The sequence below is a fragment of the Zonotrichia albicollis genome, chromosome 1 (genome assembly GCF_047830755.1).
Source record: "Zonotrichia albicollis isolate bZonAlb1 chromosome 1, bZonAlb1.hap1, whole genome shotgun sequence".
Taxonomy (NCBI): domain Eukaryota; kingdom Metazoa; phylum Chordata; class Aves; order Passeriformes; family Passerellidae; genus Zonotrichia; species Zonotrichia albicollis.
The window spans coordinates 135264560-135292039 of record NC_133819.1 but is presented as its reverse complement, the minus strand read 5'-3'; the positions used below and the strand labels follow the sequence as shown (position 1 = coordinate 135292039).

At 40.4% G+C, this 27480-nt stretch overlaps 1 protein-coding gene and 1 long non-coding RNA gene across 7 annotated transcripts in view; one reads left to right on the top strand and one right to left on the bottom strand.

Annotated features, from left to right (window-relative positions):
• Positions 1-514: 514 nt before the first annotated feature.
• Positions 515-26749, bottom strand: LOC106629272 (uncharacterized). Of its 6 annotated transcripts, XR_012583272.1 has the most exons (7): positions 26308-26749; positions 25635-25695; positions 25437-25485; positions 24021-24078; positions 21112-21317; positions 11380-11493; positions 515-1489 (listed from the first exon to the last, which is right to left on the bottom strand). It is a non-coding gene; the product is annotated as an uncharacterized LOC106629272 (long non-coding RNA). The 6 variants fall into 6 exon arrangements; XR_003382251.2 differs by lacking the exon at positions 21112-21317; XR_012583271.1 differs by lacking the exon at positions 515-1489 and having other exon boundaries at positions 1539-11493.
• Positions 26275-27480, top strand: part of NECAB1 (N-terminal EF-hand calcium binding protein 1) — a 55803-nt gene continuing 54597 nt past the window's right edge. The window contains exon 1 of the mRNA XM_074555294.1: positions 26275-26719. Within this exon, the coding sequence (XP_074411395.1) occupies positions 26678-26719 (42 nt within the window). The 5' untranslated portion in view covers positions 26275-26677. The remainder of the gene's footprint in view (positions 26720-27480) is intronic.

Below are 27480 nucleotides of genomic sequence, written 5' to 3'. Positions count from 1 at the left end.
AGCATATCTGAGAAACAGGAAATTCTCTTGGTGAAGTCGTTTATTGAGGCTGTTTACACCCAGATTCTCCTCCACTTTGTGACTAAAAGAGGAACTGTAGCTAAATATATACCATGCTCAGGGCACTTTTAATGGGAGGGCTGTAAGTAAATGGAAATGCTAGCACATCCTTAATGTCATGTTTTCATCAGTTCCCACACATCTGTGTCTTTTAATATAGTTTGATATTCAACAAGTTATCATATTCCCTTTGATACATCTGCAATCCCATATGTAAAAGATATATCTATCTCTTTCATATATTTGCTTTTAAGGTATCTTTCACTAAGTTGCAAAGCACAGAAAAGTAGCCTGCATTTTCACTTTTTCCTCAGCAAGGGTACAGTCCTAGCAGGTTATGGATTGGAGGTCAGTTTCACCTAATATTTTTGGTTCAGTGATTTTGTAAAAGTATTTAGCATGAAAGGATAACCCAAGATGCAGAGACTGTTTTAATAACACAGTAACATTTGACTGAGTTTTATTACTAAGCTTTATTAAGCAGCTTTAAGGTTAGCTTCAAGTCAGCTCTGAAGCAGACAATCAAGTTTGTAGCTTGGATAAACAAATGTATTTAAGTTTGAGGGTATAAATCAGGCCATCAGTTACAGCAGTCTTAGATCAGAAGAAAAAAAAAAGCTTATAGATTAATTTCTTTATGTTTTCTTGGTTTATAATTGGTTTTTACTGAGCAAAGCTTCAGCAGTCCTTCTTCATCTTTGTTGTTATTTCTTTATTTAAGAAACCACAGTATGGTACTGGCAGACATTGAACATAGCAGGGGTTTATGCCTTTGTAGAAGCATGAGGATTTAAAAAAATCGCAGCTTCCAAAATCAAAGGCAGAGCTTATCTGAGTGTTTCCCTATATCAGGCACTGTTTATATCACTTTGCATGTTTATAATCCTTGTTGTAGCATATCTACTAAATTATTTATCATTCATAGTTTCAAGCTAGGCTAACTGATGAGTTGCAAACATCCTCTGAGAGAACATTCACATTTTTTATTAAACACTGGTGAAAACATGATTTTAAGCCTAATTTGCCTCCCATTCTGACTCTTATGACCCTAGCCCCAGGCAAAAGACCATTTTAACTAGAAGCCCCCAAAATCAGAGTTCAGTAGACAGCCTGGCTCTTCTCTACTGTGTAGTTTAAAGGAGATGTAGATTATGACTGGGCTTGGCAAAGTCTCTTCTTAATGGTCTCACCTCCTGAACTGGAAACTCCACTCCTTGTCTGTTTTTTCTTGGCTCTGGTGTCTGCACCCCTACTCCAGCAGCTGAGATTGGAGACACAATGTAGTTGCAATAACAGCCATCCATTAAATTTGCAGCAAAGATTTTGCCCAAGGCTTGGAGTGTCCTGTCTTTCTTTTGAAGCATTCAGTAGTCCTCAGCAGGCTTGGTGGGCACACAGGAACGTGTAAGAGGTGCTCAGTATCAAGCATCTGGGGAGAGAGACGTAGAATACAAATAAATGAATGATCAGATGAGATGGAGAGGGCTGAAAGGACTTAAAGGATGTTAGTCTTGATAGGGAATCACATGAAAAAGGGCTGTGTGTTCTTTTTGGTTCTGTTCCTCCTCTCCTCCAGTCACAAGAGATGCTGTAAACATAAAAATGCTTTCTAGTCATACTTGAGGGGAGTTATACAGAAGAAGGATGAGAAACAGGGTAGAGGAACTAGGTATGTGCATGAAGGAGCCTGCTCCCTCTGACCCCAAATCTGTTTCATCCATGGCAACCTCTGTGCACCCTTTCCTGCACTCGAGGGCAGCTTTTCCATAACAAGAAGAAGAAACCTGTGATGCTGGAAGAGACAGCCTTGCAGAGAGTAATTAAGATTAGGGTGTTTGCTAAATATAAGGCCTGTGTAGAGAGCAGATCTCTATTATAGGGCACACAGCTTAGGCAAGTAGGAGTTGAGGTGCATGGTATTTTGGACTTTTGAAAACAAATATTTCCAAATGGTACCTCTTAGTGGGTTCAACAGAGACAAAAATAGCTGTGTTGAAAATATTTAGATGTGTTGAAACTATTTATTGACTTTGAGACTGAGTAAAAATGCTCATATATTGATACCCAAAAGCATGTGTTTAAACTGAAGTTATTTAGTAAACCTGGTTCAAATTATATCATTAGATAACATCAGAAGGAGGTTTCCAAACTTGATCTTTCAAAGACTTAGCAGCACACAGGTGTTAGTCATGTAAGTAGATATATTGGTCTGCCCTCTTTGATGGTACTGTCGTCATAAACTCCAAAGAAATGTTGTAAATAGTTGCATACAACATTATTAAACACAGAGGAAAGGTAGACATGTCACTGGTAGACATTTTCAGGCAAAGACATTCACAAAACCTGAAGGCATACAGAAATTTCCATGGATAAGCTCTATAGCTCATCCCTTCTTCAGTTCTTTACCTGGATTTAGAGTTTGTTTCTGGATGTGTTTGTTTGGAGGTTTGAGCCACCTATACCATTGCTTCTTAATCTTTATTATAACAATTTCAATTTTACCAGTTTTCACTGGGCACAATATTTTTTTTCAACTGTCTGGCTCTTGTGTACTTTCCATTCTCAAAACACTGTATAAGCATTTTATGTTGGATATATTGCCTCCAGCTGTCCCTTGAAGCACTTAAAATTGCCTTTATAAAATATGTGTACTGTAAATCAAGCATATAGTTCCTTTGAATGAATCTGCTCTAGAGTGCTTTCCAAGTCATCAGGCAAAACAGACAGTCTGCAAACCCAGGTGTTGCTTTAGAAAATAAACACATCAGCAGCATATCAAAGCTCAGGAAGAAGTTCTCAGCCTCCAAATGGAGTCATTCCCCATTATTGCTCCCACAATAACAGAAATGTTGATGTGAACCATTGTGTCGTGCTCCTTATTCCCTGATATGCAGCCCCAATTCACACACCAAGTTGAGGAATTTCAATTTTTTATTCTGGTTTGCACAGTGTAGGGAGATAACCCAAAAAGGCTGGCTCCCTTATTATCAAGACTATGCATTTTAACAAACAAAGGCATCAGCACTCACTGGTTACAGAATACATATTTATTTTACTAATTAGTACTCAAATTCCTATTAGTTGTATCTCTTGCTCCTCATGCTAATTAATCTGCACGTGCAGTTCTTCCCTCCAGTTGAGTCTGGGATCTGCTTTAAGTAGGTGGTCAATGAGTCAATGGTCACAATCTGTCACAGCCAGAATTGTCTTTCCCCCAGTTACTGCTGAGTTCTGCTGACTTCACTCCTGGTGGCTCTCATCCAGACAGCCCATTCATCTTGGGATTGTCTTCCTTTTTTCTTAAAACAAAAGATTAGCCAAGCATACAACATTCGCAATGCAATTGCTTAATCATAACTGTCCAGCTAGAGCTACTGGGAAACAACCAAAAAACAAATTGCAAAGTTTGATTCAAATCTTGAGCTACTCAAATCTTGGGGGGCTTGATATCATTTGTAGAAGTCCTGACTTGACCAGAGAATTTCTTCTTCATTGAAAGAGCACAATAAAAGCTTTCTACAACATTTAACTAATTTGTAAAACATTGAACAATGTTTGCTTTATTCACACTTCTTGTGATCACAAATAAAAGGGTTAAATACAGGAAACTAGTACCAAAACTGGGATAAAAAACAGATATTTCTTTTCCTATTATACATATTTCTACTTTTGTGGGTACTTTTTTTTTTTTATCTTAAGAGATGTAAAGATGATTTTTTTAAAGTAAGTTTGCGCAACAGGAAGAGTTCCCAAAATTTTCTTCCTATTTTTCACAATTTTATTAGCATATTCTGAAATCTCTCTTTCAATGTTGTTTGTGTTGCTTCATGAAACATTTTTTAATATATAAACACCTTACACTGCTCTATGTTTAGAAAGCTATTAGCTTTGTCATTCTGTATGGTCCCAGTGGTAACACTTATCATCCTTTATTCTGTTTCCAGTCAATAACAGTGGGAGGTTCAGCCCTGTTTCCCTTCCTCCTCTGCCTTCTTCCTGGCATTCTGCCTATGGCCATGGAGTAGCAGGTGTGTATTATCAAGCAGTTACACCAGTTGCTTCAGGCATGCAGATCTCTTCAAATTACTTTCTTCATGCCTCTCATCAGCTGTTGCTGCTTTATCACTTTACTGTCAGATGGGCAGCAAGCACCAGTACTAATCCAGGACCAGCTGAGATGCCATTCTGTCCCTAGAGCAGCACCACCATAATATTCCTTACTGGAAACTGGATGACTGAATAAGATTTTTTTTTTAAATTTAGTTTAATTCTTCATTATGTGTGTTACTGATATTTGTCAAACAATAGAGGAATCATTTAAGAGTGAAGGAAATATTGAAGACCTATTATGCACAATTTTTAATGAATTTTGAATGAAACTCCATATCACTCGAGAAAAAATTTGCCTTAATGTGAAGTATTCCTAATTTTCTTCTTTACACATCAAGATCTTCCAGAATAGTCTCACATCTATCAAGACATACAAAACTATTGAAAAGTTTTGCTATGAAATTCATGCATTTTAAAGTGTAAATTCTACCTCACTCCCTATACAGTGCACAAAAATATCCATAAAATAATTATTTGACTAGAAATAAATAGACAAAAATCATTTGGAGTTGAGTGTATGTGATACTTAATAACTTGAGCAAGTAGTTACAGTGCGTGATGCTAATGTTATCCTTCAGTACAGAAAGCAACCAAGTGTACCCAATATATGGACTTTGATGATAGTCTCTGACACACTATATGCTCTGTAGGAATTAACATGGCTGGAGTAAGACTCTGGCATGACCATGGCACCTCTGTATGACCCTTTCCATTCCACAATGACTTATTGCAATTGTAAGAAAAAGGATATAGTGCCTGTGAAGCTACAGACTTTTTCTGTATCACATACCTTGACCTAAGGTGCCAGAAGAGAACTGCTGGATTCCAGGGGAAGCCTTTATGGCCCCACAAAATCAGATGTTAGGAATTTCCTTCATCTAGATCTAGAAAGATCTCCTCAAAGGATAGACATGCACACCAGTAATGACAGAGGCATAAATTACCTCCATTCTGAATCCATGGACAAACTGCCCCTGCTGTCCCTAAGGACCTATGCTGAGGAGCACTGACATGCAATGTGCAGAAATCCCAGACTGTGAAGACTTGGTTCAATATAGGTAACTGTCCTGATTTTAGCTGGGATAGAATTAATTCCTTTTCAGAAGCTGTTACAGTGCTGTGTTTTGGATTTGGAATGAGAATGGTGTTGATAACACAGTTTTGGTTCTTGCTAAATTATGTTTATTTAAGTCAAGGACTTTGATTTAGTTAATGGGATTTTGGTTTGGGATTTTGTGGTTTGTTTGTTTGGTGGGGTGTTTGTTTGGTGGTTTTTTGGGGGGGAGGAGGCATTTAGTGCTGGTTTGTGAGGTTTTTTTTTTGGTTGGTTGGGTTGGGATTTTTTGGGTTTTGGGTTTTTTTTTGTCTTATGCTCTGCCAGAGACAAGGTATGCAAAAGAAAATGGGAAGGAGCATAGCCAGGTGACTTGAACTGACCAAAGGGATATTCCACACCAGAGAACATCATGCCCAGTATATGAACTGGGGGAGTTACACAGAAGGGGGGACCAGTCAGGGTTCAGGAAGGGGGATCTGACATCACTGAATGGTGAGCAATTGTACTGTGCATCATTTGTTCTTCCCTTTTTATTGTCATGATTACTATAATTTACCACTATTACTGTGTTTTACTTTGGTTTTGATTCTTAAACTGTTTTTATTGCAACCTGCAAGCTTTGCTGTGATTCTCCTCCCCATTCCACTGGGCTGAGGGGAGAGAAGGGGCTTCAAGTGAGCGGCTGCGTGGTGCCTAATTTCCAGATGGGTTTAAACTATGAGCAGTGTAATTTAATTGGCTAATTCCAGGGAAAACTGTGTTACAAATACAAACTACTTTCTCACTTACGCATGGTTATTATGCTAACAGAGGTTGACAAGTGTAAAAAAAGAATCACATCTTTCTTATTTGAATCCATAGCATTAAAAAGTTATTTGGGGTTTTCATGTTTTTGTGGTTGATTTGTTTTGCAGTAGCTATGTTCTTTCTTTCTTTCTTTCTTTCTTTCTTTCTTTCTTTCTTTCTTTCTTTCTTTCTTTCTTTCTTTCTTTCTTTCTTTCTTTCTTTCTTTCTTTCATCTCATGAAGAGTCTAATGAAGCAGTTCTTTAAAGAAATCAGAAAACTGGCAAGAAAACTGCATGTGAGGTGTTGAGTTTCTGTTGAGAGCAACGATTGTGTATCTTGGGTCTCTGTAACACCTTTAGTCTTTATGATTTCACCTTATCGTTTCCTAGTTTCCCCTTTCTTTAAAAGTTGTCATGCACTTTAAACTTTCAGCCCTTCAGATGCCTCATGTTACTTCATTGGTCACTACTCCTCCACTCCTCCATTTGCTGGGCAGAAGGCAGACTACATTTCTTAGGCAATACCTTTGAAGATTGCTTCAGAATTAAGACATCTGATGATAAACTTAGTTTGTTGTGATAAAGTCGATCCCAGTAGGAACTGACCTTAACCCAGGACACTTCTCAAGAGATACGAGGAAGCTTTTTGTAAACTTACCCTTTAGAGACACACCAAATTGAGGAACAATTAATTGCACTGACATTTGGAATCCACAAAGCATTTTTTTTTATTGTCTTGATTTTTTAATACCGCTTTACTTATTTATGTTTAAGTAGCCCTTTCCCATCTTTGTTGTTATTACTTTATTTCAGAAATTATAAATTGAGTCTATTCAAGGTAATGGAGTTGCTCAGGCAGGATTTTCCTTTGGCAAGTCCATGATGACTACTCCCATATATGTTCTTCATGTTCTCAGAAGACTTTACTTGCAATGTGTATCTTTCAGATAGCATACAGAAAATATTTAATCAGAATATATTTTTACTTTGCTGTCCACAAACATGATGATCATGGTATATGTACTGAGCCAGAAAATATATTGTGAGAAATTTGTAGCAGAGAAATGAGGAAGAAATGTATTCAAACACAAACAGGGCTGGATCCAACCCTTATCTAGATCTGGGGACTGTGTTGTGTGTGGGGCTTCACGCACTGTGTCTGAATCCATGTGCATGCTGGAAGAGCCTAAAGAAGGATGGACCAGGAGAAGGTTAAGGGCCATGTTACCTGACTCCCCTCCCTGCCTCTTCTTCAGGTTATTGCCCCATCATTAGGAATTATTTCTCTAAACAGGTAACAAACTGGAGGAGGGAGATTAATAAAATTCTATACCACAAGTAGTTACATAGCTGAAAACTTGATCTGATTCAATAGGACATTACAGTAGCTGTAGAAGAAATTATCCTCTTTGGCATCAGAGATTTTGCATATGCAGAATAGGAGACACAGAAGCAGTCAGGCTTACTTAGCCTTCTGTGTAACAGAAGGCTGCTTCAACAGAGGTGATAAAGTAGTTGTAACTCTTCTGCATCCAATTACAAGGTTTCTAATTATGCAGAATTATTTAGGATTTCCTCAAGGAGTTCATTTTAGAGAGTACCAGAGATTGTCTCTGAAGACCTCTTCTAACCTGTCGCACTTAAAAGCATTCCAGCTTCTCAGATGTGCTGCTCAAGGGAGCTCTTTCTATTTTATTGGTATCCACTAGAGAAAAATAAGCAACAGCCAAGTCATAAAAAGGTTGGGGTTTATTACTTAACATTACAGCAATTTGCTGTTTCTAACCTCGTTGGGAAATTGCAGGGAGGTGAAGATGAGTGGATGAGCTGATTCACTGGGGAGTATGATTGATTGATGGTGGGAAATAATGACAAGTCCCAAGGAAACACACAGGAGAGAGAAACTTCAGCAAAAGGAGAGCTTTAAAGAGAAGTGTTCTATTTTTCCTTTTTTTTTTTTCTTTTTAACAAAAGCACCCAGTATCTTTATTATATGCTTTGATGTGCAAAATTTTGATGAGGTTATTTTCAGAGCACAGGAAGCTCTCCTTCCTTTGGGAATGTGAAAAGGCTGTGCTTGCCACCCCTGGAAACAGCTGTGGGATTCACAGCTCACCCAGAACTCCTAAGAAAGTAGATTCACATTTTTAGCCTGTATTTCCTTTTGTTAACATAAAACCAGCTGGTTCGAAATAGTTTGTTAAGATGAGTCTGGAGTAGGTCACCTGTGGCTGGTGGTGGATGTACAGCACATTTGAGTGGATGCTGAACAGGTCCTCTTCATCTCAGCATTTAGTTCAGAACAAAGTACATGTAAAAAGCCCCAGAATATTTCCCCATGTTTCCTGCCCTCCCACAGACTGTAACCATCTCTGTGGTTTGGAAACAAAGTTGAAGAGGGAAGCTGTGATTTCAAAGCAACACAACAGGAGGGAAATGATCAGTGTGGCCGCAGGGTCTGCTGTGCCTGCTGTCCTGGGGGAGAGTGATGGAATTGCGCTGCTGGTGGCAAATACTTGCAGATGCAGCACAGGGATCTGCAAGAGATCTCCACTGTGTCTGCAACAGCATCTCTGCCCTTAGCATGAGGGCAAAAGAAGAGAAAATTGGTCAGCTGGGGAGGAAAACTACACAGCCAAGAGATTTCTTCTTTCTCAGAGCTCAAGCAAGAGGAAACCATAGCAAGAGAATAGGGGAAGAGAGAGGAGGGGAGGAGAGGGGAGAGGAGAGGAGAACCACACTGAGGGAAGGCAAGCAGCCTGTCTCTAACACATCTTTGCTTTTAGGGGAACTCAGGACATGGGTACATGGGTAAATTTTTTGGCTCTTCCTCATTGTTGGCATATATGGCCAGTACAGCATTAAGTCCTCTGCTTTAAGATACAGATTATCACATAAACATGATCCTCCATTTTCAGACTTTTTGGAATTAAACATACACTGTACTAGCATGGGTAATATTGCTACCACAGTGGTTATTTTTTATTTCCTGTATTTCTGCAGCAGCATAATTCAAAATTAAAAGAATGAACATGACTTTAAGACAGAAGAAGCCCCTGTAAAGGAAATAATCTTATCAGGCTTCTGAACTGAAGCAGTTCTGTTTTTGCAGAACTGAAACAGTCCTGTTTAACTGCAGAGGAGACCAAAACTAGTATGTGCTAGAGAGTCTGCATGGCTTATGCAGCTTCAGGAAAGGGGAGCTGCCACAAAGGGATTATTCCTGGTGCTTACTTCAGACATCACTTTTCAACCTAGGTAACCAAAAAAATTATAAAAAAAAAAGTAAAGAAAATAAGGACTGTATCATTATTAAGATTTTAATTAAGGAATGAGAAAGGTTAAAAATAAAACAGAAAATTCTTCTTTTTTTTTTTACTTCCTGAGCTTTTATTAGGCAGCCAACACAGGCCAGCTTCTGGAAAAACACTTGTTTAACAATTGCACAAAAATCAAAAGATATATTTGAAGGACATCTCTTTGGCAGCTCTCTTCAGCATGCAGTAAGGCTCCTTTAAAAATGTTACAAGCCAGTCAATCTAAAGATGCCACGTATCTTTTAAGAGAGATTTCAAAGTGAAACTAATCTGCTTAGGGCCATCATGACCCCGTAATAATGTATATTGTCTGTCCTTGCCTCATGTTCAGAATACCAGCATGACAATCAGATTTTCCTAGAGAGCATATTATTAATCTTTGCCCTTTATAATAAACTGTTGGTTTTATCTGTATGATATACAATAGGAGCCCAGGACCCTGTCAAATACTCATCCTTTATGGAACTCTCACTGCCCAGCGACATGGGAGTGGGAGTCTCTTCTGAGACCACTGAAAATATGTCCATTGTGAATTCCCTTAGCTTCCTTCCTTCCCTTAGGAGAAGGAAAATGCAAATAACTCCAGAGAAAGAAGTGCAAATTGCACAGACTACAGTACCCTGCATGGGCCCAGCTCTGTGCTGGCTTCAGGCAGGCAGTTGGATGGATGCACACACTGCAGCAGGTGAGACTCCCTCCCACTTGGCTCTGCGGGTGCAGCTCCGTCAGTTCCTGAATTAGGCCAGGTTCCCTCTTGGGAAACCCTCAGGAATTAGCAACTCTAATTGCATTACCCAGAGAGATTTTGGCCAAGAGTGAGACCTTGATGAAAACTATCTGTCTTTTGCCCATCTCCAGGTATTTCTTAGCAAGTTTACCCCCTTTAAATGGATATAATTTAGCAAAATTATAGCTCTTTATAACCTGTATAGCTTTAAACAGCCAGCTTGAGGCCCAGGGACTCAAGGAAAAGGCAGTAGGAATACTTAGGGCTGAAGAGCCTAAGAGAAAGAGCAGTGCAAATACAGCCATCCAATAAAAGAAGTGCTTGTGTTTTATCTAGATTCTCTTGCCATTTATACTTAAAATAATCTGATTAGTTCAGGTTATTCAGCACTTGGAATGTTCCCTTTGCTGCTTGCCAAAAATAAATTACTAAGCTTTATTCTTTCTGCTAGAGGGCATTGGAAAGGGAAGCCACAGAGAAAAATACAAGAGAGTGGGCTTTTCTCTATTGAGAAATACTCAGAATACTCAGCATGTATTTATAATGTGTTTATAATTTCTAAGTACACCTGAAGCCTACAAGAGATCAGAATTTTGAGACCACAAACAGGAGAGAATTCAGGAGCTGCTTAGTCAGAAATGATGGGAAGAACATGTCTCACAAGAGTGCCATACGGTGAGGATTGCTGCACCCTGCTCATAACCTTAGCAAAGGAGAAAATGAATATTTCTGTAATTTTGCCCCTGATTAAGTATGAAGTCCTGAGGGAAACAGAGTGTCTTAATGCTGTTTCCCTGCTCACAGAGGATATTTCTATGCATAATTCTGTTAATATTCACTGCTATGCCAACAAATGTGCATCAAATTCCTTTCCACTGATTTTTTTTTCAGAACCTCTGCCAAACCATCCAATCCATGGGGGTTTTTTTCAGCATTGATGTACAGTTTGAGAGACTATAAACTTTAGTTCCTCCAAGATACACACAAAAGGGAAGTAAAGAGAGGAATCAAAATCTCTTGCCTGCTTTGATGGCAAAATTGTCTGTACAACAAGGAAGTATAAATTCTTTTGTTCTTTTCTTTTAAGTTTGTACAGCTGCCAAACTCATCCTCTGCTAAATTTCAGTATTTCAAAAATGCAGTGACTTAACTCCAAGGGGTTTTGCTGATGAATTGAAATCCCATCCCTCTAGTTTTGAAGCTAACTTTTCCAAACCAGCACATGCAGCCATTTTTGTACCTGGATGTAGAGGTTATCCCAGTTCCAACCTCAGACCATTTCTTCTGTATGCAAAGATCTTTCTTCATACTCACTTCCTTACCCAATCAAGAACCACTTTCATCCTTCAAACTAAAGATGGAGCTGTTAATGAGTACTAGTTAGATTAATCTTCTTCTAGTGTCTTCTAAGTAGACAAAGGACTTGTCAGTGGAACCTGGGGAAAGGAAGGGGGAAAGAAGAAGAGGGAAAGAGAAGAAAGAGTTTATTAGGGAAACCCACTTCATAAGTACCAAGGATACTTCTGATTCCTATTTCTGAAGTACAAAACCAAAGCAAAAACTTGCATTTAGACCTATAAGTTTGAAACCACTACAGCTACCAACCAATGTAGCTAGCTTGGGACAATTTCATAGGCAGCACTCTCCATTATGCTGTTGTTTCCTCATGTGAGTTACATTGTCAGTAAAGTGAGCAGAAGGAAAGGATCACTGAGTTAAAGAGAGAGACAATGTCCAATAAGAACTCAGTTCCCATTATTACTGTTAATTGATATATAGTGAAAATGAATAAACAGTTACCATCTTGATAATTAAAAGGTAATTGTCTAAACCTGTGGCTGTAGTGTAAATGGAGATGTGCTAACACAACTGAAATTTGTGCAAGTATCATCAGCAACTAATCACACCCTTCTTCTCTATAGGCTTGCTTGAATTTGCTTATTTTGGAAACAAAGCAAAGCTTTAACCTCATTTGTTAAAAGTGTATAGGCAGCAGAACTAGCCAGTGTTTTACTCTGTCCCATGACCTGCTAGTAAAGTTCCCAGAATCAGCAGATTTCCAGGTGCAGAAGGTTTGACTGGTGGCAATATACATGATGGCAGTGACTCATGGGTTGTAAGATTAATAATGAAGTACCTAGCTCTGATGTGTGTCCCAGTAATGTATTCCAGTGGTACATATTTAGCATTTTACACCAGCATTTCTGTGAGGTGGCCTGAAGGTCACCAGCATTAAACATGGTGACACAGTCAGGTTCAATCAGCATTTACAATAATATAGGTCTACACTGACATCAGTATTAAGACATCAGCAAGAGTAAGGGAGAGATCAAGAGCACTTGGCTTTTCTTCTGGAAAGACACAGAAAAAATAACATGGCACTACCTTTCCCACAAAATTTTACATGTGCAGAGGTGATGGGAGCACGTAGGTACTAATTCATAATCCTTGGAATTAATTTCTAAATTTTCCTATCATATCCACTGAGACTCTCAAATTATTTTTGTTATAACATCACTCCAGTTATAATATGTAGGGAAGTTCTGACTCCTTGAAAATTGTGCTCATTCTGAATGAGAAGAAAATCAACTTTTTATAGTTTCTTAAAAGACAGTTTCTAGAAGAGATGCTGTTTCAGGAAATTTGAAATGCATTACCCTAAGATAATTACCTAGTAAAGAGGTTTCAGTTTCAATCATGAAAAAATTTATTCTGAAAAGGATCCAAATTAATCACACTGACATTGTTAAAATGCTTTTCAATTCTTTTCATCGTAGAAATTCATGAAAAGCAGTGCATTTTTCAGGTAGTTTAGTTTTTAATGAAGCTTCATTTCCCAAAGGAGAAATTAAAATAAATTTCTTACCTTTTAAAATTTCTTACCTTTTTAACTTTATCCTTTGTTTTCTATACTCTGTTCATCTGACACAATTGTACAAATGCTGGACAGACCCTTGCATCGCTACCACTACCACTACCACTACCACTACCGCAGTTTCTAGGCATGAGTCTCTTACTCCATCTGTCAGTACAAAAGTGTATTACAAGACAGGCACTGCAGCTTAATGTATTTGACAGATGGAAAGTTGCCTAAGGGTTAAATATTGATATCAAACTATACTGGTAAGTGCTATAAACCTACAGCACACCCCAGCTTTAATCTAGTTTTTCATATTGGATGTGAGTGCTGGCTAAATGAGGCCCTTCTGCTTTTAAAGAGGTGATCAGAGGGAAATGGGTAGATTAAGAAAAGAAGCTTATCTAAAAAAATTAAGAGGGAGGAGTAAGGCCTGAAGTTGAAAAATACATAGACAGTATCTCAATTAACAAGAAAAAGCTTTCCAAAGAATGGATGTACTTGAAGCATGGTAAAAAAATTAATTGGTTCTCTTGAGGTTAATAGGGAATTAGAGGGAGGATGGAGTCGCATTGCAGACCTGTTGTGTAATTTCCCTGCCTGCTTTTACAATTGAATTGGATGGAGATTTGCTTTAGCTGGAAGCCCATTTTCACGAACACAAAGAAAAGAACTAAAAAATAATGCTCAGCTTGCAAGACAGGCAGGACACAGCAGGGCCAAAGGGAGCTGAAGCAAAAGATTTGTGGGTAGGAAACTGTCAGAGGAAACTACTGACAAATATTTGTCAGGGTGGTTTTGGTTGATTCTAAAAGCAACAAACGTTCTGAAGGACGGAAAAAAAATGTAAAACAAATACCAATACGAGAATCAAGGCTTATTTGCCAGAGATTAGCACGCTTTTATTACTGAGCACACATATGAAAATCTGACCTTTGGCAAGGAGGTGTAATTAGACAGTGTGCACACTGCAGGCAGCGTGGCTTTCCCCCAAAGGACAGCACGAGAAGCAGCAGGGGCTGAGGTGCTCCGGGGTTATAATGAGGAGACCTGCACATTCTGGGCAGATGTCTCCTGTGTAGCAAATATTGCCCATGTGGGAGGAGAAGAGGGTGCACACACTCTGTGCAGCTCAGGAACCTCACCAGGTCAGTGAGACAAGATCTGGCTACAGCCTCTCCAGGTGCTCGGTCTTCTGCAGATGTACTTTTGCCCCTTCTCCAGATAGTACAGAGCTGGCTGAAGAGTTATTCCCAGGCTGCAGGGGGCTGTGGTAATGTTCCTTTACTAAGGGCTGCTTTAGTGTCTTTGACATGTCTTACACATAACTTGCTTCCTTTTCAAGTGAGATCCATCTGATAAATACTTCTGTTTACTGTTTAACTGCCTTGCGTTCCTCATTGTTGGCAACACCAAGCAAGTAAGGCTGGTAAATCTTAGCTGTTAATTAAGGCTATGCTGAGTCAAGGACTCTGTCATAAATACCCACTTTATTGCCACGTGCAAGAAGCTAGGAGAGCAGTGCAGAATGTTTGAGTGTGAGCTGCAAATCAGGGAGGGAGAATTTACCTAACTCATCCACCAGCTATCCTTAAATTCAGCTCTGATTTTCCTCTAGTGCATGCCACCTCCCAGGACAGGCAGACTCCTGTTCCCCATTTGTGTCTGCTGAGCAGGGAGGCGGGATAGCCAGGACCCAGATGGACCATCCAGTGCTCTGCAAGGTGCAAAGCAAGAAGGTCTGTGGGAAGGAAGCTGGCATGGGAATAACATGACTGTAGAGGCAACTGCAGAGAAAGACTACTCTGGACCAAGACCCTGGGGCTATGAAGATCTTGTCTCTTAGAGATAAAAGAGACCTCAGCTGGGTTCCTGTGAATATTTACAAAAATAATAATAGAAGGGGAAAATTACATCTGCTACGCATCTCCATAAATGTTATTCTCTCTACAAAGGTTTCACACTTTAAATCCTCACTCAGTCAAGAAACTGGAATTGCCTAAGAATAATCATATTGACAAATCAAAGACAAATGGGGAATTTATGGAATCTGCTGTATTTTTAATTTTTTATGCATTGTATCCACCACAGGATTTCATCTCAAACTCATCAAAATTAAAGCTACCTCCTTGTAATCTCTTCTGAAAATAAATCACTTTCTACCTTAAGAAACAGAATCAAGAGCTAACAGCTTTGAGTTGTTAAAGATGCTGCAGTTAAACACAGAGTGCTATTCAGCAGACAGGAGTGTTCAACAGACCATGCCAGCTTCTGCAAACACTGCCCATGTCTCTCTCTCTCTCTCTCTCTAAGCACTTTCCCTGCTTTAATTTGTGGCTTGCAGGAATTGATAGCCCATTAGTAGGTATCTTTGGGCATCATCCTGTTAATAGCTTCCATGGTTTAATCAAATACACAACAAATGCTACTAACCCTTGTTAATTCCCAAATTCTTATCCATGAGAAAGGCTTAGTGTGGGCAATGCTCTTTGTGCAGATGGAGTTTGTACATGCATGCATTTTATTTCTGCTGCTCTCATTTAACCTGTTCACCCCCTTTGAATTTTAGGAATTGAAATACAAAATGGAGGGAAAGAAGATAAGATGGGGGCCAGATGTGACTGGTAAACCTCCTTCCATGCACTGCAGCTTTCTAAATATTAGACAAAATTGCTGAATATCATGCAAAGGGAAATAGGAGACTAGCTTTGCACAGCTTTAAAACTCTGGTTTTAATGACTTGTTAGGCAAGATTCAGAATTTCTGAAGTGTTCCATGTCAGAAACTCACTGGCAATGACAATGCAAATAAAACAAGGAAGAATGTTATTGAAGAATGTTATAAAAACCACCTTGATGCTGTTTCATCATATGACAATTTTGATTTTTATCTAAATGTGATAAGTTCAAAATGAGTTAAAATTAATATAACCATCATGTTTATTCTCCAAAATATAAATAATATAAACTCTGTTTTCTAAAAAGAGTCACATATATTTTCTGTCCCTTTTACATGTTAAGGTAGAATATTTGTCAATGTTATTTTTATGTTTTAAAACTTCTGTCAAATCATTATTCACAAACATCTTTGATAATGTATTTTTTAGTTCTGAGTAAATACTTTAATGTGGAAAGTTGGAAAGATTATTCAAATATTATTACTCTATTCAACTAATTCTGGTTTAGAGCCATCAGAAGGCATGTTTGTTGAAAATATACTGTTCTAGCACTTTAATTCAGAGAGACTGGAGAAAATGACCTAAAGCTTTTGGTTATATAGTATTAGGCTGTAGTGTAAAATATAAAATCTAAAATGAAGGAGGAGTGTTTGTCTCTTGGCAGATCTGTGTTCAAATGGGAAACCAGAGTGTGCCGGCAGCTTGGTTCATTTTGCTAAAAGGTGAAAACCTTTAGGATTTTGTGTGCTTTTTACAGCAAAATTGCACCAGATGAGAAGAGAAAAATAGCAGATCCATGAAAGTTAAGACAAGAGTCAGGTACTGAAAATTAAAACCTTAGAGCCACATGCTGTTCTGACTCCATAGCAGGGCCCTCGGTGTGCAGAGCACTTGTCCCCGTGGTCAGAGGACAGCCCATGGCTGTGCCCAAGCCACCCAGCTGGGCAGGGGAGAGCTCTAGATCTGGACCCTTTGCATGAGCTATTCCTGCCCTGACTTCTCCAGAGAAGCAGCATTTCTGAAGGCTGTAGCTTGTGCTGCACCTGATCTGTAGATTAATGGAGTTCAGCAATCTCAGCTGTTGATGTCCCGCTTTTCAGGAACATGATATGTATACTTATTTACACTTGCATTGCTACTCATGAATGTATAAGCAACTGTGAAGGGAACAAAAATAAAAATAAAAAATGAGACTCATGGGAACTCTGAATTCTGATTAGAAACACTGCACATCTCTTATAATTTTGGCTCACAGAAGTTAATAGAAAATGACATCAAAGGCAGCTTGTGTTTACCAATGGTAGATCAAGCCAGACCAAGCTTCTTTGATGTGCTGAGAGATATGAATAGGAAATGCAGATCTCATCTATCTGTACTCCAGGAAAACATTTAATGTGCTGTCACTTGGGACCATATCTGCTAGATAAATGGTAAAGGAGCTCACAAAAAAAATGAAAAATTCATGAAGTTTGGAACAAGACAGATGACAAACTGATTCTGTTGAAAATCTTCTGTATGCTGGAAGGAGGTTAGTAGTAGAGACTCTTGTGGGTTTGGGGTGGGTTAGTCATTTTCTGTACCAGCACTTCTGCTCTTACTCCCCGTTGAACCCGATATGTTCCCGAAAGATTTTCCTGCCAGGTGCTCCAGGGCTGCACACCAAATGAACACAGTGCTGCCCTGGACCCTGAGCTGCATTACCCAGCCAGTGTTACAAGGCAGTTCCCTTCCTCCTTCCAGGGCAAATCCTCTCCTGGGCTGCAGGTGTATGCCCCAGGGAGGGCTTCAGTACCAAGCAAGTGCAGGGAAGGGGATGCCTCCCCCTTCCCTTCAGCACGGACACTTTCAGAAGAGTTTTCAGGGCTGCACAAACACATCAAAATCTTCTGGACTCAAGTCCAATTGACAGCACTGCCAAGTCATCTGTGAACTCATTAAGAAAGCAAGTTCCTGTGCTGAGCAGAAACAAACAATAAACACAGAAAGTTTTCATCTACTTTGTTACTTTTAATTGATATTGGCATAAGGTGACAAAGCAGAAGGCTGCAATATCATTCAGGAGGATCTAGGGAACCTTAGGGAATGGAGTCAAAATAGTGTGATGATCTTTCATCAAATATGTTGTAAGATCTTGCCCCTTGGACTTGCAATAAGATTTGTGTTGCAAACTGCAAGTGGACCATTTGAAGAGATGATGAACCAGGGATTTATTTTCAAAGAAACAAAAGTATTGTCTGAGCTCCTGGAGCAGGTCCAGCAGAGGATGAAGATGATGAGGGGATGGGAGCACCTCACTTATGAGGAAAAGCTGAGAGAGCTGGGCTTGTTCAGCCTTGAGAAGAGACAACTGAGTGGGGTCTTCATCAATATCTATCAGTATCTAAAGGGAGGATGTCAAGAGGATGAAGCCAGGCTCTTCTCAGTGGTGCTAAGCCAGGGCACAAGATGCAACAGGCCAAAAACGATGCACAGGAAGTTCCACCTGAGTATGAAGAAGAAATTCTATACTGTGCAGGTGACCTTTCTGGAACAGATTGCCCAGAGATGTGGTAGAGTCTCCCTCACTGGAGATATCCAAGAACCATCTGGACACAATCCAGTGCCAGGTGCTCTGGGATGGCCCTGCTTGAGCAGGGAGGTTGGACCAGGTGACCAACTGTGGTCCTTTCCAACCTGACCCATTCTGTGATTCTGCACTAATTTCAGCAAAGAGGTCAGGACATATTAATGACATTTTCCTGGTGAGCCCTTTCTGGAAGGTGGCATAAAAGCCTTGTCCCTTACTTTGAAAAAGAGAAGCAAATGAGTACCAGTGCACAGAAGCAGACATGATACAGGAGCTAACTGCTTCTTTTAATGAGAGAAACATTAAAAAGTTTAACTTAATTAGCTCAGCAGAATTGATTCTGCTGAAAGAAGAAATAATTATTCTCTGTAAAGCTATCAAGACCAAACCTCAGGGAAGGAAAAGGACTTTTAGCTGACACAGCAAGACATGGAAATAAAGTGGCCATGAATATGTTTAGTCTGGAAAATAGAGAGGAGAATAACTAGCAGGAAGCAGGGTTGTCTCTCATTAAAGGGAAAAAGCATATGCAATTTTAGAACAGCAGCTACTAAAAATATGGAAGGGCCACCTGGAGCACCACCATCCTGCAGCAGGAAAAAGAAAGCATGAGCAGTCAAAAGGCACTTCTTGTTTGCAGCTGGACATACAGAAGCCAAAGGGATACCAAATTGCATGACAGTTAAATAAAACCACTTATCTCTCAATGGAAGAGACTGCTCTCAAAGCAGTATGCTAATGCTGGGATTAAGAGGCCAGTCCTACATCAGAGCAAGCAATTCCTCAGCTCTGGGGTCATAAGTGAAACTGTAATCATATCTATCTGGCCCTTTTTGGACCCTCCTGCTCCTGAAAGCAAAGAAGGAAAAGACTGGCAAGAAGAGCAGCAAGCCCACAATAAGGAACTTCAGCCAACATTCAGATCCACAGCTGAAGCTGAATTGCAATGGCAGAGGGTTGGTTATAAATCCTCTGCGTTGGAAAATGAAGGATCATATAGAAAATCTTATATATAGTTTTGCTATGAGTTACTGAAACTCCAGGTAGGAAATAAACACAATTTGAAGATGAAAAGAGCTCTGGACATTACCACAATGACATCCTGGCATTCCTTGCTCTCTGTGCCTGCCAACCAGCAGCCTGCAGACCTGAAACATTGTTTTGGGCATGTGTCTGTCTGTGAAGCATCCTCTCCTTAGCAGAGCAATTGGATCTCTGCATACAGGTGTGCCATCCCCCCTTGGCTGTTGCACTTCTGATTAATTCCCAAAGTAAAAATCATTACAAGCTTTGTGCAGACCACAAGATGGCACAGATGCAGTAGTTATATAGAACTGCACGAGGCAGCCCAGCATGAACAGATTAGAAATAAAAATTAAGATAGAGTATAATATTAATTCAGAGTTGGAGTGGAGTAAAAAATGTCCTATTTTGGTGAGAAAACTCTGATTCATACATGAAGGACAGTGTTCTCTGAGCCAACAACAATGCTGAAATCTTTTCTTTACAGTAAACAACTGCCTATATATTTAGAATTAAATAACTGAAAGCAGAATTTACTTTTGAACAAGATAATCAGTTTTGTTTGAGATCTAACAGAATCTTGTGATTTTAGATTCTTTTCAGTCAAATGATACAATCATTATAGAATGGCTTTTGACTATCTATTTTCTTAAGCTTAATTTTCTTAAAATTCTTTAATACCAACAAAGCCTGTCTATCCTACAATTCAATTTACAACCAATTTCAATTTTTGAATAGCAAAGGAGTTTGAGAACAATCCCTAATTAGATGTCACATACAGATGACCTTTTGAAAACAGCCATTTTATGGCACAACCACAGGGCAATGAATGCACTCCATGACACAATACAGTAAGTGATATGGATTTGTAGGTTTCAGATTCACTGCTCTGAAGGCATGTCACAAGGGACTGGACAGTATAGGAGTACTGTCTGCAGGATATTTGCTTTTATTGTCCCTTAACTACTGAGAACATTATTTGAGGTAAAGAGAAGCAGACGTATATCAAAAACTATGCAGGGAGGAGGAATTTCATTACATCTCTGTAATGGATCTTCTAAACAAAAATTATGTGATTGATATTATTCACCAGTGAGTTTTGCCATTTGTCTTGCAGCTGTTAAGCATCCAGTATAACAGACTGATATTCCCTGGTTAAGATTTCTAGAAACATCTGCAATAAAAATACTTACTTTCTGTCTATGTGCTGCCATGTTTGTCAATAATTTTCACAAGTGTCAGGGATTTTGGGAGGTCCCTTTATGGAAGAATGATGGAAATGTAAACATAAAGTCATCTAAATAGTGATATGTATCTATAGATAGATATGGATGATATAGATATGCTCCAGAAATATCTAAATCTAGTCATCTAATCTATATCCAAAGAGAAGAAAACTAATAACTTCATTATTCAGTTCTGTAGTAAAAACTTTATTATTCAGTTCTGTAGTAAATCAGAATTCCTGATTAGCATTCAAATGAAAAACTGGTCTTTCAAAATTTGCTACATTAAACTGTTCTCTGATTTGGACAGGAGACTCACAGAAGCCTGTGTTTTTTTTAAAGTAAGATCTGAAACTTTAATTAACATTATTTTATTTGAGTTGACAGCCTTCCTTATGTAAGTAACTAGGAAATGCATATGACTGTTCTTGCTATGCCTGGAGTAATATTTATAAGGAATATCCTAGTAAGTAAGTGATTTGTACAATCAGTCTCTGAAAGTTAAAAAAAACCTCTCTCAGTGAAACACATAGAATGTCCTGTCATTTATTGTATCCTTTTATGGTTGTGTTTTGGCTTTGGTAGAGAATACACATCCTAAAATCTTGTCTTTGAGTTGGGCTAGCACTGGGGCATTGAACCAGGCCCACAAGTCTGGCACCAGAATAATGGGATTAGTGGGATATGTCTGTCCAAATCACTTACTGTTATGCTCCATCTCAAATCCCATCTGTAAGTAGAAATTCTCTGGGAGTATTTTAAGTAGAATTTCTCCAAATAAGCACAATGTTGAGAAGCAAGCTGAAACTTCAACATTCATACCCAGAAATTATTTCAGTTTCTCATGCAGAGTTGCATTTGGATAGAAATGTCTCCAAAGTTATGCTCTGTTTGGATTAATGCTTTTCGTTCTGTAAAATAGCAGAAGGGATTCCTTATTTCAAGTAGACAGTTATTAATTCTTATATTAAATATTTAACTATTAATTATTGTTAAAATCAAGAACAGATAAAATCACATCTCTCTTTCCTGCTTTTACATTTATTTGCATTTTTCTCCTTAGCCTAGGACTGAGCACAATAACAGCTGGAGAGGAGACAGTACTTGGCACTGAATTCTCTGGCAATATAAAATTGCTAGAGACTTTTTCTAAAATAGATGGTGACATGTTTGCTCTTTCTGCAAGAATTCAGCTCCCCCCCAAAGTTCCACTGAAAGCAAGACAGAGTCTCATCTACAGTTGTAGCAATATGATCAAAACATCAGTCCAAAAGGCCTTGAAGAGCCCTTTGCTTTCCCTGAGGTAGGAAGCAGCAGGAGATGTTCCACTAGGCTGTGAGCACGGCCAGGCTGGGGAGAGGGGCTTGCCTGCATGTTCTGAGCTGTCAGCATGGCTGCAAGAGGTGAAATTACTGAATTGCTGTAAGCCAGGAGGTCATTTCAGAAAGCAGAATTTCAACAACTGACAAGGATTTTCAAACTGAAAAGCAAAGGAAAGAGCTGGAATCATCTCATGAGGTACTGTTTCATGGGAGATATATATCTGAGGATCGGCCTGGGAAAGGTAGGGAGGTAGGGAGAAAATTCTTCAGTTCAAAAAACTATTGGAATAATACAGTTTTTCTTTTAAAAAAATCTCAAATCTAGCTACAGAAATGAGTTTGAGATAATCTTATCAGATCCATGATCTTTTTATTGGATTCATACAGTTAAAGCCAGTTGAACAGGAAGGACAATGGCCAACACATAGTTAAATATTTGGACACCTAAAGCAGAGCTCAGGCACGGAGGTTTTGCCAAAGTGAAAACCAGGACTCCGTGTCACAGGTCTCAGACACTCTCCCAGATTGCTGTACTGTCTGTTATCAGTGTGTATGTGCTCATTTCTTGTGCCTCATTTCCCAGGAATGAGGCACAAGGCTTTTGGCCTTTTTTGTCACTTTTTCTCAGTGACAGCCACAGTAACAAAATAAGTTACATATAGGTTGCCATTTGGCAGGAGGGCACATACACATGGAAGAAACTGTAGTTATTTACACACTTCAACCAGCCTCAAGACTTTGAATAAATTAACCAGACTCCTACCTAAAAGTACTCTGTAGTCAATGGCTCCTTCTGAGCTCTTAAAGAACCAGGACCCTGAAGACTGGAATTAACTCTTTTTGGGACCCTCATTCCCCATCTTCAGCTGTGTGGGAAACTGTTCTTCCAGGCCTGATGAACAATGAGTGACTAGCTTTGCAATACAAATAACCTTATGATTCTCCCTCTTAGGGGGAACAGAGCAGGGATGGATGGACTGCTCAGGACTATTGCTTATACCTGAGCATGGCAGGTAGCATGAACTGAACTTCTTTGGGTCTGGATTAATATCTGTCAGGTTTGGAAACAGTACTTCCAATTTACTGTCCCCTCCAAGGCTCTCCAAAACCACACACCCATTCCCCTTTGCCCTTCCTCCCTTCCCCTTCCCAATTCACTGGGGTGGCATTGAGAATTGAAAGCACAAAAGGCAAAGGTCATGGGTTAAGGTAAGAACAATTTACTGGAAAAAGAGATGAGATAAGAAAATGAGCAGAAACAGCAACAATACTAATGACAGAGATTATAAGAAAAGAAACTACTCACACGGAGGAAAAAAGCCCCAGTAATAGAATACACTATGTTTTCTCAATATGAAGGAATCCCCTCTCCTTGAAAAAGAGAGTGTCACTTTCCCCAGCAATGGCATGAGGTGGCTCAGAAAAACCTCAGTGCCCTAGCCATGCCTGCTCCCAGCTACTGCAAAAAATTAACCCTGTCCTGACCAGAACAAGGACATTATTAAATCATTTTAGCTGCAGACTAACAATAGCAGTTTTCTTCTACCTTTTTTTTATTTGTGGGAATGTTGCAAATATAAAGAATAAAAGTACACTGTGCTTTCACATTGTTTTTCTTCTGACCCTTATGCCTTGATCCTCTACTTAATTCTTTTTCTTAGATCTTATGAGTAAATATCTGCCTTATCTATCCAGTTGCACAGCAGGCTTTTTCTCAACATGAGCCACAGTTGCTGCTGGGTGCCCCTTTACCCTCCCTCCTCCCCTTGGCCAGGGGTGCAAACCCTGCCTCAGTAAAGCACCCTGCTGCCTCCACAAGTGGCTGATTATTTTGAGTCATTAACCTCTAACATATCAGTTTCTGACAATGGCTTTACATTATATTTATTCTCCTGGTGGTTTAGGAAAGAGCTCCAATCCATGCAGCCTTCAGGCTCACTTGCTGGTGCTCATGCCTGTTGTCTGCACTGGCCTGCCATTGAACTGCCCTGTGGCTCCAGCACTGCCTGTGTCTGGTTTCCCTTTGCACCACCAAGTGGACATGGGGCCAGGGGGAAAGGAGGAGGGCAGGAAAGCCATGGGAGCAGACTCAGGCCTTGTCCCAGGAGGGATCCCAATGAGGTTCCCAGAGCTGGGATGATTTTCATCTGATGAGCTGTACCTAGCCACACCCTCCTGTAGAGGTGGCTGACCTAATGGTTTTCCAGGCACACCAACATTCCTTCTGAGATTTTGTAGATCCACCCTTGCTGTCACTGGCACAGTTACCATATGTTATAGAAGAGGACTTACTTTTTCATCATCAGAGTCCTTCCTAGGAACACCGAGCTGCAGAAATACAGGATCCTCCCTTGGGTCAGATGAGTCCATGTGTGAGACACAAAGGGAAGGAAAAGAAAGGTGGCCTTTTGCTTCCTCTGTTTCTGCCCACAAGCCATGGCAACAAACATACTAAATCTGAATTTTCTCTATTTTTACTTTATGATGAAGAAAAGTTATGAGGGAGCAACGACAGGGGCAGCATTTGAGTACCTGAACCAGAGGCTGGTTTGGGGTTGTCCTACAGAGCACCAGACCAGATGGTTAAACCATGACAAAACAACAGGTTTTGAAAGCTGAGGGGGGACTCTGTATAATACTGACTCAACCCTTTGGATACATACCAGTCAGCTCCTGCAGCAGAGAAAAAAGACCATAAAGCAGATCCATTCCCTTAGCCAAGTGCAAATAGTGCTGTTCTTCTGCTGGAAAGGTTATATTTTGACAAGAGCATTACAAAGTGTTTTTCCTGTCAGTTAGAGGCCACACACATAGAGAGTGGAATCATGGAGTGGCTCAGTAACTCAATTAGACACTTGGACAGCTTGCATTTCCTCAGTAAAAAGGAAGTTTTGCTGTTTATCTATCTCAGCGCTGATGGCTCTTGCACATCACAGTCCACTGCACAGTAAGTGGAAGGTAGCTCTTGCTGCCAGCTTTAATTTGTTTGTTTTTCCCAGATGAAAGGGCAAAATCATTACACATTGGCTGACCAATTCATTTCACATGAGCAAAGATGTTAGTAAAGTACCTGGTTTCCAAATAAAAGTAATGATTTGATACACAGCAAGAAAAAAACAGGCTCTTTTAGGTTTTATCCTCAGACACATACAGAAAAACTTTTATTTCTTGTAATAGGAGGTGAGCAGCACAGGTCAGTGGCTGCAGAGGGGAGCATGTCACTGAGTGCTGACCTTTGCTAACCTCACCTGGGCAGGTCACAAAGCCATTATCCTCCCAGTAAAATTCAGAGCTCTGGTTCTGCTTATGGTGTAAAAATTGAGGTATTGCTTCAGGTAATTTTAAAGCAGTACAAAAACTATCATCAGTAAGTTTCACATATACTCTACTCACAACTTTCTCATGTAATAAAAGTCCTGTGAGACATTTTTGATTCTTATGTTTTCATTTTTACCCTAAAAATATCAAGATGGCACAATATTTTTTCTTACAATTTTGAAGGAAGGTTCCTCTAGACAAACAAAATATTCTTGGTGAATGTTAAGGCTAATAAAAAAGGAAAGATACTGGGTCTTCATCAAAGGTCTTTTTATAGATAGAAATTAGTAAAAAAAATTAAATATGTAAATTATTAATGTTGTTGCTGTAAAAGTTTAAAAAATCAAGCCTCTCTATAGTCTAAAGAAACTTGTTCTTATTTCTACTCACCCCCCTGGCTCTTGAGACTACCTTTGGAATTTCTTCTTCTTTCCTCTCTCTGGAAAAAAATATATTCCCATATTATCATCATAAAAATCAGATTAAATAAAAGCTTTTCAGTATTATTAAAAAGCAAAAATAGCCTGAGATGATCTTTCCATCTCTTTTTTAAAGCCATCTTTATGAATTAAGATAAAAATTGCTCACCCTGTGAAATGCCTTGTCTTTCCAATTGGACAGTTCTCTCTTCCATCTCTCAGGTTTTCCTCTGAAATGTTGAAAGGGAGGTGAGAGAAGCAGAAACTTTCAAGTCACACCACGGCTGAGGCTTTTCATCCATGAAAGTGTTTTAAAACAAAAACTTCACTCTAGTATTTGTTTAGAAGCATATTATTGATATAGTGATCACTAGCAGCAGTATATAATCTATCCCACTGCTGTAACACATGATGTAAAATGGCAATGCCGTCTGCCCGTGGTGGGAGCACAGTCACAGCCGCTGTTACAGGATTTCCATGCGAGAACTCCTCCTTGGATTTCCATGCGACAACTCCTCCTTGGCTCGGATGTGCAGGAGCTGGGGCATCTACCCTCAGAGCTGCCTTCCCCTCCCTGACCCCGGACCCTCCTCCTCCTCCCTGCCCTGACCCCGCCGGGCCCGCTCCTGCCCCGTCCCCTGCTCCCCGCTTGCTTCCCCGCAGAGCACCGGCGCTACACGTCCCTGCAGCCCCTGGTTTTTGGCCGGGACACTTTCAGGGATATATTATATACAAGCATCATCTTATTATCATGCCCGAGGCTTTTGGGGAGCGCAGCTGCTGGCGGTGCCCGCAGCGCGGTGTGGAACGCAGAGCCGCCCGTCACCCCTGCACTGCCTCACCTTACACCTTATCTCTTATGGCCCATCTTCGGAACGGGCTTTCGTGGCTTTCCTGGGAAACATCTTCCCAGAGTGACTGTGCTGAAGGGGGAGGCAGCCAAAACGACGGTGCACACGTGTCCTGACAGACCGCAAGTTTCCTTCATGGAGACAACGCAAGTGTCGCCAGAGCCCGCCCTAAGGATGCAACAGGGAGTGTGTGCCCCTCACGGCACGGCCGGCCCTGCTCCTGGTCCTGCCCTCGCTGAGGCGGGCTCCCGGGGCCGGGCGGGCCGGGCGGGCGGCTCGGCCCCCGCAGGGACCCCGGCCCGGCCCCCGCAGGGACCCCGGCCCGGCCCCGGGCGGGCGCTGAGGCGGCTGAGGCGGGCGGATGGCGGCGGAGCGGGGAGCGGGGCTGCGCATCTTCCGCGATGTGAGTACGGGCACGGAACCCATCCTTCGCACCGGGCATCTGCGAGTGTTTGGGGAGGGGCACCTGGTTTGTTATGTTTTGCCTTTTTCTCTTGTCTTTTTTCCTCTCCATACTTCCTCCCTCCCCGTTTTTATTTCTTCTTTTCCTTCTTTTTTTTTTCCCATTTTTTTTTTCTGACCTGTTATCTCCTCCCTCGGTGGAAGGGGGTGAAGCCCAGTGAGGCTGTGAATCTTCCCCCTTTCCCTTTCCCTTTCCCTTTCCCTTTCCCTTTCCCTTTCCCTTTCCCTTTCCCTTTCCCTTATCCTTTCCCCTTCCCCTTTCCCCTTCCCCTTTTGTTTCTAATGGCTGCATGTGTGAGGAGAGCAGGTTAGTCTTTGGGGGTGGCTAGAAGAGGCTCTGTCACCATTCTAAACGAGTGAAAACAGTCTAAACAGTCACCTTTCTAAATAAGTTACTTCAAATTTTATTGGTTTTATTGGGGCGGGGGGTTGGGGGTGCTTTTCCCTAAAGTTTCTCACCCTATAAAAGTTTTTGGGGTTTTTTCCTAACCATGCAGGTTCTTCCCATCCCTTCAGACCCTGATGAATTTGAGGAGCCCAAGGTCAATGTGCAGAGAATCCTGGGCCCCTCAGCCCTTTGAGCTCTGGGAAGTGTCCTGATGAACATCTGGCCACACAGCCCTGAGAGGTGCTGTGCTAGGCTGTCCCCAAGGGCATCTTGCAAGGTGCAGCTGTAAAGTTTTCTTATCCAAATTTGTGCAG